The sequence below is a fragment of the Corvus kubaryi genome, unplaced genomic scaffold (assembly GCF_017639235.1).
Source record: "Corvus kubaryi isolate FWS band 111438036 unplaced genomic scaffold, C.kubaryi_AGA036_p1.0 78, whole genome shotgun sequence".
Lineage (NCBI taxonomy): Eukaryota > Metazoa > Chordata > Aves > Passeriformes > Corvidae > Corvus > Corvus kubaryi.
In genome coordinates this window covers 9,883,431-9,897,898 of record NW_024582065.1, presented here as the reverse complement: position 1 = coordinate 9,897,898, position 14,468 = coordinate 9,883,431, and the positions used below count along the sequence as shown (strand labels likewise).

The 14,468-nt window shown below is 42.5% G+C and overlaps 1 protein-coding gene across 2 annotated transcripts in view; it reads left to right on the top strand.

Moving 5' to 3' along the window:
- The window catches only part of MAPKAP1 (MAPK associated protein 1), an 82,310-nt gene that overhangs the window by 25,847 nt on the left and 41,995 nt on the right, over positions 1-14,468 (top strand). For both annotated transcript variants that reach the window (XM_042052376.1, XM_042052375.1), the window contains exons 5-6: positions 7,941-8,113; positions 12,521-12,697. In XM_042052376.1, coding sequence (XP_041908310.1) covers positions 7,941-8,113; positions 12,521-12,697 — 350 coding nt within the window. The remainder of the gene's footprint in view (positions 1-7,940; positions 8,114-12,520; positions 12,698-14,468) is intronic.

Here is a 14,468-nt window from a genome sequence, read left to right as displayed (position 1 = left end):
TCAAATCAAATAAAAAACGTATTCACAAGTTGAGGTTCTTAACAGCCAAAGAAATATGGAAGTGTTTTATTAGCACGTTTCTAATGGCTGCTGTTTGCAGGAGAGTTGGATGTGTCCATTTAACAGACATGCTTGTTGGAGAAACATTCCTGAGGGAGAGAAAGTTGGGGTTTTTAATTTCTCATAGAACAGTCTTAGACTATGCCTTTACTTTGACCCTAGTAGTTGAAAAATCATTTTAAAGCATTGATAGTAATTATGGAGAAAGGGGCTCAGTTACGGCTCCATTTGAGCACCATGATATCACTAATCAAAGAGTTCTTGTTTTGTAGTTAAACATTAAATGAAGTGGTAATCGGTTTATTCTTGATTCCAGTATAAATTTATATTTCATTAATTTTTTTTTTTAATTTATTTAAGATTTTTTTTTTAATATTTCCCGCTTGGAATTTTTAAAGGCAATATAATGGTCAGGTTTCTTTCCATGTGAATTCTTTTGTTTCCCTATCTGAAGCAAAGAGGGAGAAAATTCTCACTATCTTCTTAATACTAGTAGAGCTTCCTTGATTCACTAACAAGAGCAGTTTCTCAGGTCTTCGTGGAGATTGAATTTATGAATTTATCATACCTCAGGCTGCTATGGACCTAAATCCTGGGGAAAAAAATGTTGAAAACACTTTATGTCAGAAAGTGTCCTGCATCGAAGTTGCTTGAACAGCCCATGAGGGCATCTTCACCTCTTTTCAGGGCAAAAGCTTCCCGAGGTTAAAGCCTTTAACAGTCCTTTTAGAGGTACCCCCGAGTGCCACGTGGCCGTTGAGGTGGTGGAGGGGAGATCCCTCCTTAAGCTGGCTCTTGGTGATGGATGCACTGGTGTGCCAGCACGGCCTTGCTGCCAGGAGGGAGGAGTGGTGCAATGGTAAAGAAGTGTCAGTGGGACAGTTATTATTAATTTATCAGTTCTGGGCTCCTTCCCAGTGCTGTGGGACCTGCCCTGGCACCGCGGGTCGGGTGCTCTTGTGACGCCCCGGTCCAAGAGTGCAAATTTCTTCCTGAGTGCAAGGAAACCTGGGTTTAAGGGGGTAGTTTGGGGACTGGTGCTGAGAAAGAAATGGCCTGGTGGAGGAAATCCAATCCCATCTCCATGAGCTGCCTGACTCTGCATCACATTCCATCTCTCTGATGGTTTTAAATTGAGGGGCAAAAAGCTGTTGTGATAGTGTCACTAAACACTGCAGAACAAATTTCCATATAAAACCCATCCTAGGTAGGAAATTCCAGTTAATAATAATTTGTAGAAAAATCTGTAGTAAAACTTGAGCATATTAACTATTAAGGGTTTAATTTGAGCTCTGGGGGAAATGATGTATCAAGGTAGGCACAGTAAAACTGATGAGATTGCAGGCAGGTTTTTCAGATGATTTTCTCTTTCTTTTAAGAATAATTGAGTCATTTTAATGATAAGCCTTGCTTGACTTCTTTGAATGGACTGCATGTAATTAGTTGTAGCTTCAACTTTGAAATCTTTTGACAGAAAATGTATCATTTAGCGGGTGCATTTTTTCCGGCATCTGCCTTAAATATTTGTTCATTTTCTGCAGCACACAACTTTGCTACTTCAGGTCAAATCCCAGACATGGCTCTGTTCCCTTTGTTATCTCGATTGTTTCCTTCAGGATGAGGGAGAATAATTACACAGAACATGTTTTCCAAGCAGCTGGAGCCACATTCCAGCTGACTGCAGCACCTGCGCGGCCGGTGGCGGTGCCGGGGGCCGGCGGTGCCGTGCCAGCCCGGGCTGGCGGTGCCGGGCGCGCTCGGGCGCTGCCGCTGCCCTTCTGTGAGCTTCAGCTGGCAGGAGTGCCAGGGAATGCGAAGTGTCTGGGTTAGACTAATTAGAGGGATGATTTGTGAAACGCTGGCTATTTATTTAATTAATCACCGGCACAAAGCTATAAAACCCATATTTTAAAAATCCCTGTTAGTTTGCCATGTGGTTAATAGATTGTGGCACATTAAAAAGTGACATGGTGATGTATTAAAAATGTTCCACCTAAGGTTGGCTGATGTCCTCGAGGAACTTGAGCTGTCTGCTTTGTGCAGCAGAAGCAGAGGATTAGAGGCTGATCTGTTCAAGGATTGAATATTTCTGAAAACATTTATCTTTTTTAGAGCATCTGTTCGTTAAAATAGATCGTGGCATGTTCCTTAACGCACAAATAATGTTTATGGTGTAGTTTTAATTATAAGTTTTGGTTGCATTTTGTTATTACAAAGAATAACTCTATTCCTCAGTATTAAATTGTAATGTTTATTAGTAAGTAAAATATAAATAATTCTTCTAAAGAGGCTGTTCCTTCTCCTCGCTAGAAGGAATTCGAGGATGGTTTGGGGTAATGAATGCATTTCTGCTGCAGCTGGAGCAATTGCACTTGGATCAATCTAAACGTGTGTTTTCATCCTTCACTAGAACTGTGGGAGCTGAGCAGCCCAGAGCTGTATGAGCAGGGTGAGCTGGTGCCACACAGCTGGTGGGACATCCTGCCCTCTGTGTTTGCTTGGGCACGCAGAGAGGGAGAGTGTGTGGGGCAAAATGCCACGGGAGCGTGGCAGGGGAGGGATGGACAGGGCCATTTGTCCTAAATTTGACACCTACGTGGTCATAAACACAGCCTGGGCTGTAACAGGGATGGACCTGGGACTTCTCCCTCCATCCATATAACATTTGTCAGAAAAAAAGCAGTATTAAGAATTCATATTAATAGCACGCCAAGTAAACCAGTTTTTAATTCACAGAGAATTGTGTGAGCGTGTGTTACTGTTGTTGAAACATGCTGTTACCACCATTATGTGTCTTATTCTTTGCTCAGGACTTACTGAATTTTATTAATTGTGGGGGTGAATGCCAAGCAAGAGCAGGCAGCAATTTGGGTGCTTGATTATGTGGTTATTTATGTAAATCCTGGTTTTGAGGTGCATGTAAAGACGTGTTCAGGTGGAAGCGTGGAAGGAAACTGTCCAGCTCGGAGGTGGTGTTTCTCAGCTGTGTGTTGTATAATTAACTGGTACATTAGGAGGGGGCTGGAATAAAACATGAGCATGTTAATGCAGCCTGGAGCAGGGGTTGTAGTGATCATTGCGATGCAGAGGACGCATTGCTCAGAGCTGCTGCTGCCTCTGCAGCCTGCGAAACATCTGGACCTTTAATTGACAAATCGCACGGTGCTGTACAGAGCAGGCATGCTAAGTGAAGTCAACAATTTAGAATAAAAAATAATAGTGTGTTATTTACCTTGCAGTTAAATATTCATACTTTGTTATGCTTTGGATAACAGGAAATTACTGGGTTAAATTTTTATGAATAGTGACAGTGTGAATAAGATAAATTAAGTATTTAATGATGTTAATGGAATTTTACATCGTGATCTGCTAACTCTGCAGCACAAGCTGGGGTGATAGGAGAATCCACTCCTCAGAAGGGAAGAACTTTGAGGCTTCCTTGAGAAGCTGCAGGGCTGGCAGGGTGCCGGGCGTGCACCCCGGCCTTGCTGGGGTGTCCTCCACACATGGCTTAAGAATAACAAAAGGAATCAAGTGCCCAAAGTAATGAAAAACCCCAACGCTGGTGTAACCACCTGATGGAATAAACCCCATTCCCATTTTCCCGTGGTAGTGAGTAGTGTGGTGGGTTGGAGGAGGAAAGAAAAAGAAAAATATGGTGCCTTGTATTGCCATAAACGTCTGTGCTCTGATCTGTTAGAACTTTTGTGGGTTGTAAATGCTGGGTTATTATATTTCCACTTTTCCCCTTCAAGTATTTTCTGTGTGTTGATTAAATACATAAGCAAGTAAGTTATGTTGTGGAGGTGACTGCTGGATCACAGAGTGTATTCAACACCCTGTCACCTAAACCAAAAAACATTTAACTGAGTTTAAAAGTGAGAAGACATTTTGCATTTGGGAACGGGAAAGCATTTGTTTCCATTTTGTGCAGTGTTTAGCGTTGTTTGCTGGGAGGTGAGTCAATGACTTGAATTAATTATAATTACTGAAGAGACATATACTGATTGAGCAAATAAAGTAGTGAGCTCATTCGTGCCAAGGCCATCTAATTAAATGCTAACTTTGGATAAGCTAGATGTGCATGAAAGATTAATTTTAAGAGGTTTTTACGACTCCCACTAAATAATGATTCAGTAAAATCTTTGCATTATATCATTAGAACATCTAATCTTAAAGTGATATAACATTTAGTCACAGAACTCCATTGTGCAGGAAGAGGCAGTAAATTGTCAGTGTTGAAAATCAATCACTTTTCTCTTGGAAATGTTTATGGACTTTGTTTTAATTTTGTGCTGTGGTCTGTGGTGAAGCAAAGCAGGAGTGAGAAGGACACAGTGTACCTGACTCTCCCAGCAGCTCCCCGTTTTGCAGGTACTTCAGCACCTTTTAGGGGTGAGTTGTCCTGGGATGGACGAGCTCTCCCGAATGTCCTGTGTCAGGTGAAGTATCAGTGGCCACACAGTGATCTATTGAAGGTACACATCATCTGGTATTGGAGGGAGGGATGCATTCCCTCATGGACTTCAATTAAAATTTGATTTTCAATCTTAGAAAGACAACTTATGTTGAAAGAACTGATAGATTTTTTTTTTTTTTTTTTTTTTTTAATTTTACATACTGTAGGAGAGCACCAGGGAGCCTTAAAAGAATCCATCAATAAAAATACTAGGAAAATTTTCTATGATTTATTGTACATTTTCAGTGTATCCAGTTACTCCTCACTTTCTTAAAGGATTGGTGGGATATAACATTTCTAACAATAAAAGCTTAATGGAATCAGATTTGTGATTTCCTAGAAAATTAACGAGATATTTTGTCAATTTTATTCCAGACTTCATTTGTCAGAATATACAGTGTCCAGTGACAAGCTAAAAGAATTTTTTGACAAATTAACTGTGCCACAGGTGACAGATCAGGAAAATGTTAATTTAACAGCCCCTTCATGCTTCCCAGATTTATTGGAGGCTATTAAGGAAACTCCAAATGGTAAGGCCCCTGGCCCTGAATAGATTTTCCATTGAATTTTATACAGGATCTATTAATAAAGTTTGATGCTGCCTCTTTGAATATCAGTAATTGTCCTTTATCTTCTGGGTTTCCTCAGCATTTCCACTTGGAATACAGTTTCTAGTTGGAAGCAAAAAGTAATTACGGTTCCAGTAATGCCTGTGGTCTGGTTCTGAGGGAGGAGACTCCAGCAGCGTGCAGAGCCCAGGAGCTCTCACAGGTGGAATCCAGCGTGGCTGGTCTGACCCCTGGCCACAGACCCATCACTGTGTCCCTGTCTCCAGTCCCACCACGTCCCAGCCCTCGCCTCATGGGCTCTGAGCAGATCAGTAATTGAGCTCTCAGGGACTTCCCGCACAATTAATACTTTGCAGGATGGACTGAGGGTATGGATTCGCTCTGTCCCTCAGACAGGGACCTGATGGGTTGGATTTATAATGTGGTTCTGAACAAATACCACCAATTTGCAATAAACACAGTGGAGGTTTCCTCCAGACCCCCTTGGCGTGGGACTGATCAGTCTCAGCCCTGACCCTCGGGCTTATACAAACGTTTCCTACCCAGTGTGACAATGGATGTTCTCATTACTGCTAGAAAATCTAATTGGCTTCAGGCTTCAGCCTCTCTAATACCTCATGGCCATCAGCTTTACAGACCTTTAATTAATAAAATGATTTCTCTGAATTTTTTAAAGATCCTGAGTATAACAGCAGTGCTTTGAGCCGTTTCCCAGTCCTGCTGTTGTTGGGATTGCTCCCTTTGCTCCAGGAGCAGTTGGAATTCTCATAGGTGTGTGAGTTTTACCTGGTTTAAGTCACCTGTCATTTTGGTGTTCACATTGAGTGTTTGTGAGTAGGAGAACAGGATATCTGTAGTGGAGGGAGTTTGGACAACAAAGATAGTTAAAAGAGGCTGGAGGAGGCAGAGGAGATTTAGAGATGGGAAAGAACAAAGAAAAGTTTAGTTAAAAACCAGCAAACACCAAGTAAGTCACAGTGTGGGGCAAGGCAGAACTGTGCTGTGAGAGGAGCTCCAGGAGTGTGTCAGGTTTGTGATAGCTGGGGACCAGGGTCCCTGAATGGGGTGATTTTATAAATTCATGGGTTTGTGTTATGAGTTCACACCATTCATACAGTGACTGATGAATAATCTGGTCTCTTTGGTTATTAGTCCCAGCTCCTGGCTCGTTCATCCCTTCCCTGGCTTGACGCTGAGTGCATCAATTGTAACCTTGGCATCCACTCCCACATCTGGTTGTCCATTTTTCTTGGATTTTCCATTATCAGGACCCAGCATTACTTACAATTCTGCCCTCCTTGGATTTATATATGTAACTGACTTAGCGTGCCAAGGAGCCACATTAATTTCCTGGTAACTGCTGTTTACTCCTTCTCTTGCCAAAGCAGCCCCGGCTCCGGGGTGTCTCTGGCCAGGGCCACAACGTCACCAACACTCACCCATGTGCCCCTGTGTGTCTGCACCTGGGCAAAGACAGCTGATTTGTTACCTGGTACCAGTTTATTTCCCTTTAAAAGTAAGTCCTGGAAGTAGAAAAGCAAGAGAGATGGAGAGAAAGAAACCCACCCTTGTGTTTTTTTAGCAGCTGTTGTGTTCATGATTTCGTAAGGTTTTGAGTGGTGTCTCAGAGGGTCCTGGGCACATGAGCTCAACCAAAGGTTGTTCAGGTTTATCCAAACAAAGTGAAGGAATGGCCCATATTCTGTTACAAACCTAACCCTTCCTTTAAATGAGCAAAACCAATTTCTTCCTACCGTAAAAACATGGGAAGAAGAGGTATCTGTACTATAAAAATGCTTTCTTAAAAAACAAATTTATTATGTTGGGATGGATTTTAACAATACTTTTAGCTGTACCAGTATGAATAACTTTAATCTTTAAATTCCTATTACTTCTCTAATTTATAATCGCACTGAAGGATCAAATAGTTTTTAACAATATATTGAAATTAGCACATGGCATTTAACTCCCTGTTTTATGCTCTCATTATAGATTTATAGCATTGAATCCTTTTATTCTGTTACTTAGAATTCCAAGTGATTAATTCAAGAAACTCTATCTCTTCTCAAGGCGTGTGTAGTATGGAGAGAAATGAAGATACAGAGTTACTTTGGGTGCTTTGGAGAGGGGATCAGGATGTGCAATCTTTTGTTTGTTTAAAAGATTTCTGGCTGAAAGCTGCAGTCCTACCTGCAGTGGATTAAACACTTTTTCCTTGTAATGCAAACTTCACAGATCTCTGTGTTGCTGTGTGTTTTATGGTTTATTTAATTGTCAATCTCCGTGGCACCAAATGGATTCTTTTCATACACTAAGTTCCAATAAACCCCAGTATTTGCTGATTCTTCTTGGTGTCTTTAAACAGAGCACTTCAGTGGCTCAGCTGTGCTGTGATTTTGTTCTTCTCTTGTCAAGCCAAGGCCAAGCCTTGGTGAGGGGTGTCTGTGTCCCCTGGGGGCTGCTCAGGTAGTGGGGAAGAACTGCAGAAGAGACCAGAAATGCAGAAACAAGGGTAGTGCACTTCAGAAGTGTTAGGCTGGTTTGTTGGGTCCCTCTTCCTCCCCATCCCACACATATTTGGGTTTCTTTGGATTCTGCAGGAACATGGGATCCTGTAGGAAAGTTCAGGCTCTTTATGGAAATCTGTGAAATCATGTCCAAATATTTCATGTCCTTTTTACAGATAAACAGCAGGGAAATAATTGGAATTTAAATGTTCAAGCTTCTTCCATCTTTAAGCCATAGCAGCATATTTAAGTTTTCCTGCTGAAGAGAATTCCATCCGCCCAGATTTTGCATAAACCCTGTCACACTTTTTTTGTACATCCTAATGAAATTTGTTTTCTCAACAGGGCCATGTTGGTACAACGGCAACCAAAAAAATCGATGTCTACCTCCCACTGCACACAAGCCAAGACAAGCTGCAGCCCATGACAGTGGTGACCATCGCCAACGCCAAGGTGCACGACCTGATCGGGCTCATCTGCTGGCAATATACAAGTGAGGGACGGGAACCCAAGCTGAAGTAATGCTCTTTCTTTACTACCTCTTGATCTCTAAATTTCTCCTTGCAGCCTTTTTGCATATTGAAACAGATTTCTGTGTCAGTGTTTGGATACATAAATCTTAGCATCCCCACATTTATCAGTATTTCCCTCCAAGCAGCACACGTGCACCTCTAGCCTTTTCTCTTTCAGTTAGCTGTGTGCTGGGAAATGATCAGCAGGAAGGCTTGGATCTGTAAATGAATCATAATTTCAAAACTATGTTAAAATAATGCAAACTTTATCTCTTTTGATGTCACAGAGGCATTTGTTATTTCATGTCCCACCTATTTTTTGGTAGTGTTCTTAATCGCTGAGATCACAAGATGTCAGATAAAATCCAGAACTCCTCTAAGTCCCTTTGCTGTGCTGGAGCTCTGGTGGTGTTTAGTAAGAGCTGTTCCTTTTTCCTGGCGGATGACATGAGGTGCATAAACAGGTTCTTCAGAGCAGCTCACCTGAGCAGCTTTTGTTTTAAAACAGTTCTGTAAAATACTTCTGGTTTTGCTGGGCCATAGAACATAAAGTAAGAACTCAAAGCAATTTATTATTAAAGAGTTGTCAGTAACAGTCACTGGTAGGGATGTCTCTGGTGCAAAGGCAGTTGATCGTTTTGTTTGGGTTTTTTCTATATGAGCCAAATTTCACTTTTTTGTTTTTCATGGAATATTGAATGAATGGGGTAGGGTTTTCTTTATCCTGAATTTTGCAGCTCACTCTTTCAGCATTTTTCAGGAGCACTGGAGGGCTCAGCAGTCTGACCTGCTGTTGTAGCACAGTTGTGGGGGAATAGGAGTGAGGTCACTTGAGCTCCCACGTTCGGATTTGCTGATTTCTGTTCCACAGATACAGGGCACGCAGGAAAGCAGCCCTTCTTGGAAACTGTGCCATGGATATTGTTGCTTTGGATATAGATTTTTCCTTAGCTCTTCTCAACAGACATATGAGATGTTTCTGAGGTTAAACACTTGAGGTTTGATTTGTCTTTTTTTTTGTTCTGGAGAAGAAATACAAAATTATTCATAGATGGTGCCATTTCATTTGCTGTTATTAATTTCTGTTCATTATATCACAAGTTCAGAGAAGTGTCCATTGTGTATGATTAGGTTATTTTTTAATGAGTAAGACACCACTGATGTCAGTCTTTGGACACACACACATATTTTTCAGGAGCACAGCAGACCTCAAATGGAGCAGCACCCGTGAGTGGAGTGTTCCATGAACCATCACTGCCCACAGCAAAAGGCAGCAGTGGGAAGAAATGAATTTCACTGTCTGCCTTGAAGGATAAGATGTTGTGATGTGTCAAAAAGTGCTCATGAGCAAGGAGGCTGTCCAATGTAATCAAATCTCAGGGCAGGAAGAATAAAATAAATAATGGAGGCGTGAGTTCCCAAGAGCATGTGTTAGACACAGCAGCAATTGAGAATCTGGGAACAAATGCTCAGATTAAGGGACAGAGCCTCGAGTTTCCAAGAAGTTTGTTTTCTTGTAGGTTCTTAATTATTTCTCATGTCTCCATCATCTTTTTTTTTAGCATTGCTGACTGCCAGTCCTGGAGCAAGGATTGATTTAACTGTAAACTAATTGTCATATTTCCAAGTAAGGAAGGAGCTCGTGTAGGGTACCCATTCTACATTGGCCATTTGTTCCTGATTCAGTCAGGTGAGAGTATAAAAAGACAAAATGGGGATCACTGTGACACTGCACTAAAATACCTATAGAGAGTACCTCAGATGGGGTATACAAGGCATGCAGAGTGACAACTGTACCTGCTAGTGACACTGAGAGAATAATGAAGAGGTTTTAGACTTTATAATTAGGAGAAACAACCCCTTGTGTCTTTAGGAAAAGAATATATTACTGCCTAATTCCTTTTCCTAAAAGATAGGTGTAAGAGTCTGAAGTGAATGAGTACTAGTTGACAGCTTTGAGAACATTCTGTATTCAATTAGGCTGCCTTTTTTATTATAATTGTATTGTATGTGTGTCTTTTCAGTCTCTTGGTACAAGGAACCACTGACAGTGTTAGCAGTCCTGTCCCTGGCCTCTTACTCATGAACTTGGGTTATAACCCAGCGGACCATTTTCTTGCCAGCCCCTGACAGATGTGCTGGAATGATTCCTCCTGCAAAAAATAAACAAAATCCCTTTCTAGGAAGAAATTAATAGCGAGATGCACAATTCAAATATGTTTGCTATTTTTAGGAGTGAGGAATGCTGTTACATCTCTCAGTTGTTGTGCTGAACTTGTAAGTTCCCAGCTTCGATCTCAGCCCGGTGGAGGTTCAAAGTGCAGAACAGTTCTACTCACTGGACTTTTTTTTTTTTTAAACACATTGTGACTAAATCTGTGTTAGTGTTCAGGGACCCAGTCCATGATTGAAGACGTTTGAAACCCCTTTTTTCTATGTGATTTAACCAACATTGTGTATTTTCCCTGTATTTGGTGGGAGATGAGCTGGTGGCACTTGGATCGCTTTGGGACCGTGCTGGGTGTGTTCTGCTGCCGTGTGTCTGTGTGTTCCTCCAGCTTTAATGAGGGCTATGCAAATGCATCAGGTTCCAAATGAAAATGCTCACTTTATTTACCCAGAGCTGTGAGTGCATGCCAGGCTGTCAAAGGAACGGGTTGGAGAATCAGCAGGGCAAGGCAAGAGCACAGCTGTGGGAAGGTGTGCATCGGATGACCGGTCAGACTGGAAGTGTCACAGCGTGAGGGGTCTCTGAGTTGTGTTGAGTGGGACAAATGAGCCTGCAGTGCTTGCTGTCTGTATTCCCCCAACGTGGGAAGGACATGGAGCTGCTGGAGCGAGTCCAGAGATGCTCTGAGGGATGGAGCATCTCTGCTACGGGGACAGGCTGGGACAGCTGGTGTTGTTAGAGCCCCTTCCAGCGCCTAAAGGGGCTCCAGGAGAGCTGGAGAAGGGCTAGGGACAAGAGCCTGGAATGCCAGGACACAGGGAATGGCTTCCCACTGCCAGAGGGCAGGGTTAGATGGGATATTGGGAAGGAATTCTTCCCTGTGAGGGTGTTGAGGCCCTGGCACAGGTTGCCCAGAGAAGCTGTGGCTGCCCCACCCTGGAAGGGTTCAAGGCCAGAAAGTTTCTTTACTAGTATTGCAGAATTTTCAAAATTCAGACTGGCAAATGTTGCTGAATTACCTTTTGGAGAGCAAATTTGCAGCTTACATTAACAGCTATGCATCATTATTCCCTGTTTTCTGTAATTAATGTCTTAGTCATGACAAGATGCCTATAGATCACCTGGACTAAGCACTCTCAATAAAGCACAGTTGCAACCAAAGGTTTGTGAATTAATTGAGAAAATTGCAAATCAGGTAGTCAGTGAAATAATTCATTGTCACATCCAATCAATAAACTTTGTAAATCAACTCATTTAATTCAAAAAATGATCTATATAGATCAAGCGACCAATTAAACAATTAGCATACACTTTACAATTAATTAATTTAAGCATCAATCATGCAATTAAAACTCCAAATTTAAACTGCAGAGTTTAGAAACACGCCGCCACGTGCACCTCCAGCTTTACTGCATGGCTGGGGAAAGGCCTGAGTGCTTGCAGGTCTACAGTCAGAAAGAATACTTACTTTCAGGTCAATAATTTAAACTGAAGTAACAGCTGAAATAGATTTCAATGTTAGGAAATTATGATTAATATGTGTTTGGTAGCTATAAATAGTTGTTTCCCTCTGGGCTTTCATCTATGGAAGGAAAGAGGCTCAGTTCTTTATTTCTTTCGCATTGTATCTGTTTCAACTTTCTGTGTTAGTTCTGCTTGTTGGTGTTTATTAATTTGTAATTGCTTTTAGTGACTGAACTTAGATATTTAGAAAAGGTAAGTTTTCTGCTAATCATTGCTAACATGTTGGACAGATTTTTTACTTTTTCCGTAGTTCATTACCCTGCTTACCTGCCCGAGAGCACTCTCTGCTCTTCCAGCCTACGGGCAGTAAACTTTCACAGTTGTTTGATCTGTGAAAAATCACAGACACCGCTTGTTTGCCTTTAGCTCTGAAGTGTAGTCATCATATAAATAAATCAATTTTCACAAATGGAGAAATGTTACTTCCATCTTTATGGAATCATGAAACTTTTATAGATTTTGAGTATTTTAATCACCGTCAGGTTTTGCTTGTAGTGCAGTTAAGGATGAAGACTGACCGCTTTGCTCTGAGGTTTGGGGTTTTCCTGTCACCACAGGGTTATGGCAGCAAGATACATTGGGACCTTTGGGGACATCTTTATGTAGGTGTCATCAGTGGCTTTTCAGAGCGTCCCTCCTGTGCAGGTGCCTCTGCCTGCAGGGTTCGGTGCCCGGTGCCCGTGGCTGTCCTGACTGAAGGTGCTCTCTGTGTGTTCCAGCGATAACGTCAACGCCTATTGCCTGCACATCGCCGAGGACGACGGCGAGGTCGACACGGATTTTCCACCCTTGGACTCCAATGAGCCCATCCACAAGTTTGGCTTCAGCACCCTGGCACTGGTGGAAAAGTACTCATCCCCGGGGCTGGCGGCCAAGCAGTCGCTCTTCGTGCGCATGTGAGTACAGGCCTGGCCTGGGGACAGCTCTGGGCCCGGGCCACCTCCTGCCTTCTTCTCTGCTGCCCTTCACCTGAGTCTATCAAATTCAGGGGCCACACGTGTTGGTGATGTTCTGCAGTGAAGCAAGTGATTTTACAGACAAATAGTTGCAGTGTGGCTTAATAACAATGCCGGGGTTGAGAAATGAGCAGTAACCAAACACTCCAGCTGGAATAGGACTGGACAGTGCCCTCCAAAGTCCAGAAGAATTTTGATGAGGGAGATCCCATCCACCCCTGAGACTTGAGCTGTCTGATGTGTAGCTCAAGAAAAATTTTCTCTGTCCTTATCAGTGAAGTAGGGATATATACTGTGCTTGATCACTTTTATTTTTCTTTACTTGTGAATGAAAAATCTCTTAAACCATCAGAAGGCCTTAATTACTAGAATAAAATGCCAGGAGCATAAGCCACTTCTTACTTAGGAAAAATATTTCATGTTTGGAGCTCTTGAAATGAAAATGCTAATAGGGTTTTCCTGGTTATTGGACATTACTTACATTTCTTAACACTACAGCTGCTTCTAGTTCTGAATAATCAGAGTTTTTTTTAAAAATCTGACTTATTTAATTCGTTTTTATATTCTTTGTTGTATACTGTGTTTCTTAGCGACATTCCAAAGCATCCTACAGAGAGCCATTGTCGGAAATTCCACGTGTATTCCCAAAGGCCACATTCACTTTGTTCCACTGCATTAGGGCACTGGGAAATAAAATATTCTGGCCCCAGTATTCACAACTAAGTTATTCAAGGCTGGGCTGCGCTGAGGCAGTGGTGAGGAAGGGGAGGTCACTGTCAATAGCCAGTTCTAAATTGTTGCTGATTTCTCATCTGGAAAAAGTCCCCTTTCCCAGCTTCCCCCTCCCTGCCCCCCAGTGCTGTGCTGGGTGCATGAGTAGGGGTCAGTTTTCACTGCAGTGACCAGGTGTGGGTCAGGGTTTGGACGCTGGCTTGGAGGAGGTGGAACTGCCCTTCCCGTGGGAGCCCAGAGGCCTCGGCGGGGTCCCGGCCTGGCCAGCAGTGCTCTGCCTGGAGCTTGGAGCAGGACTAGGGTCCAGCTGCAGGTCCTGCAGAAAAATGCAAAATCTTTTGGGTTACCATCATTTGTGCTAATGTGAGGAGCTTCCTTCTAGCTTGGAAGGTGCTGCTGAGGAGAAATAGGACAACTGCATCATAAGCAGTGCCCTTCTGAAAGGGTCAGTTTGGTGGTTCCAGTGTCCCCATTTTAATTTTAAATGGCTTGTGATTACTGTGTAAACAGTTAGGTTTAAATTAGAATTTTTAATGTGTCCCCTAGAATAAAGAATTACTTGATAATCACTTGATCAAAAGGTTGTTACCTCTGTGAGTTTAAATGTGCATGGTGTCTCATTTTTGTAGGGATTTGTTGTAAATTCTGTGTCTTCTTCCTGCCCTGTCACCCAGCCAGTGCGTGTAATTGTGGTTTTATATTTTGCATCTCTTTTTTTCCTCCTTGTGCTGAAGTATTTCAGCTGCTGCCATGTCAGCCTTGTGACTTGTAATGTTTATTAATATTGAATCACTGTTGAAAAATGTTGATGCTTGTGAGCAGCTCCATGCTGGAGCCGTGTTTCATCTCCGATCTCCCCGTCCTGCGTGCTGGATGTTCGTTCAGATGTTGTGCAGTTGCTGAGCTGACATCGGTGGAACCCGGCCAGGGACCCCGTTTCAGCAGGACATGTTTGAGCAGGAACAGTTTGCAGAACTTT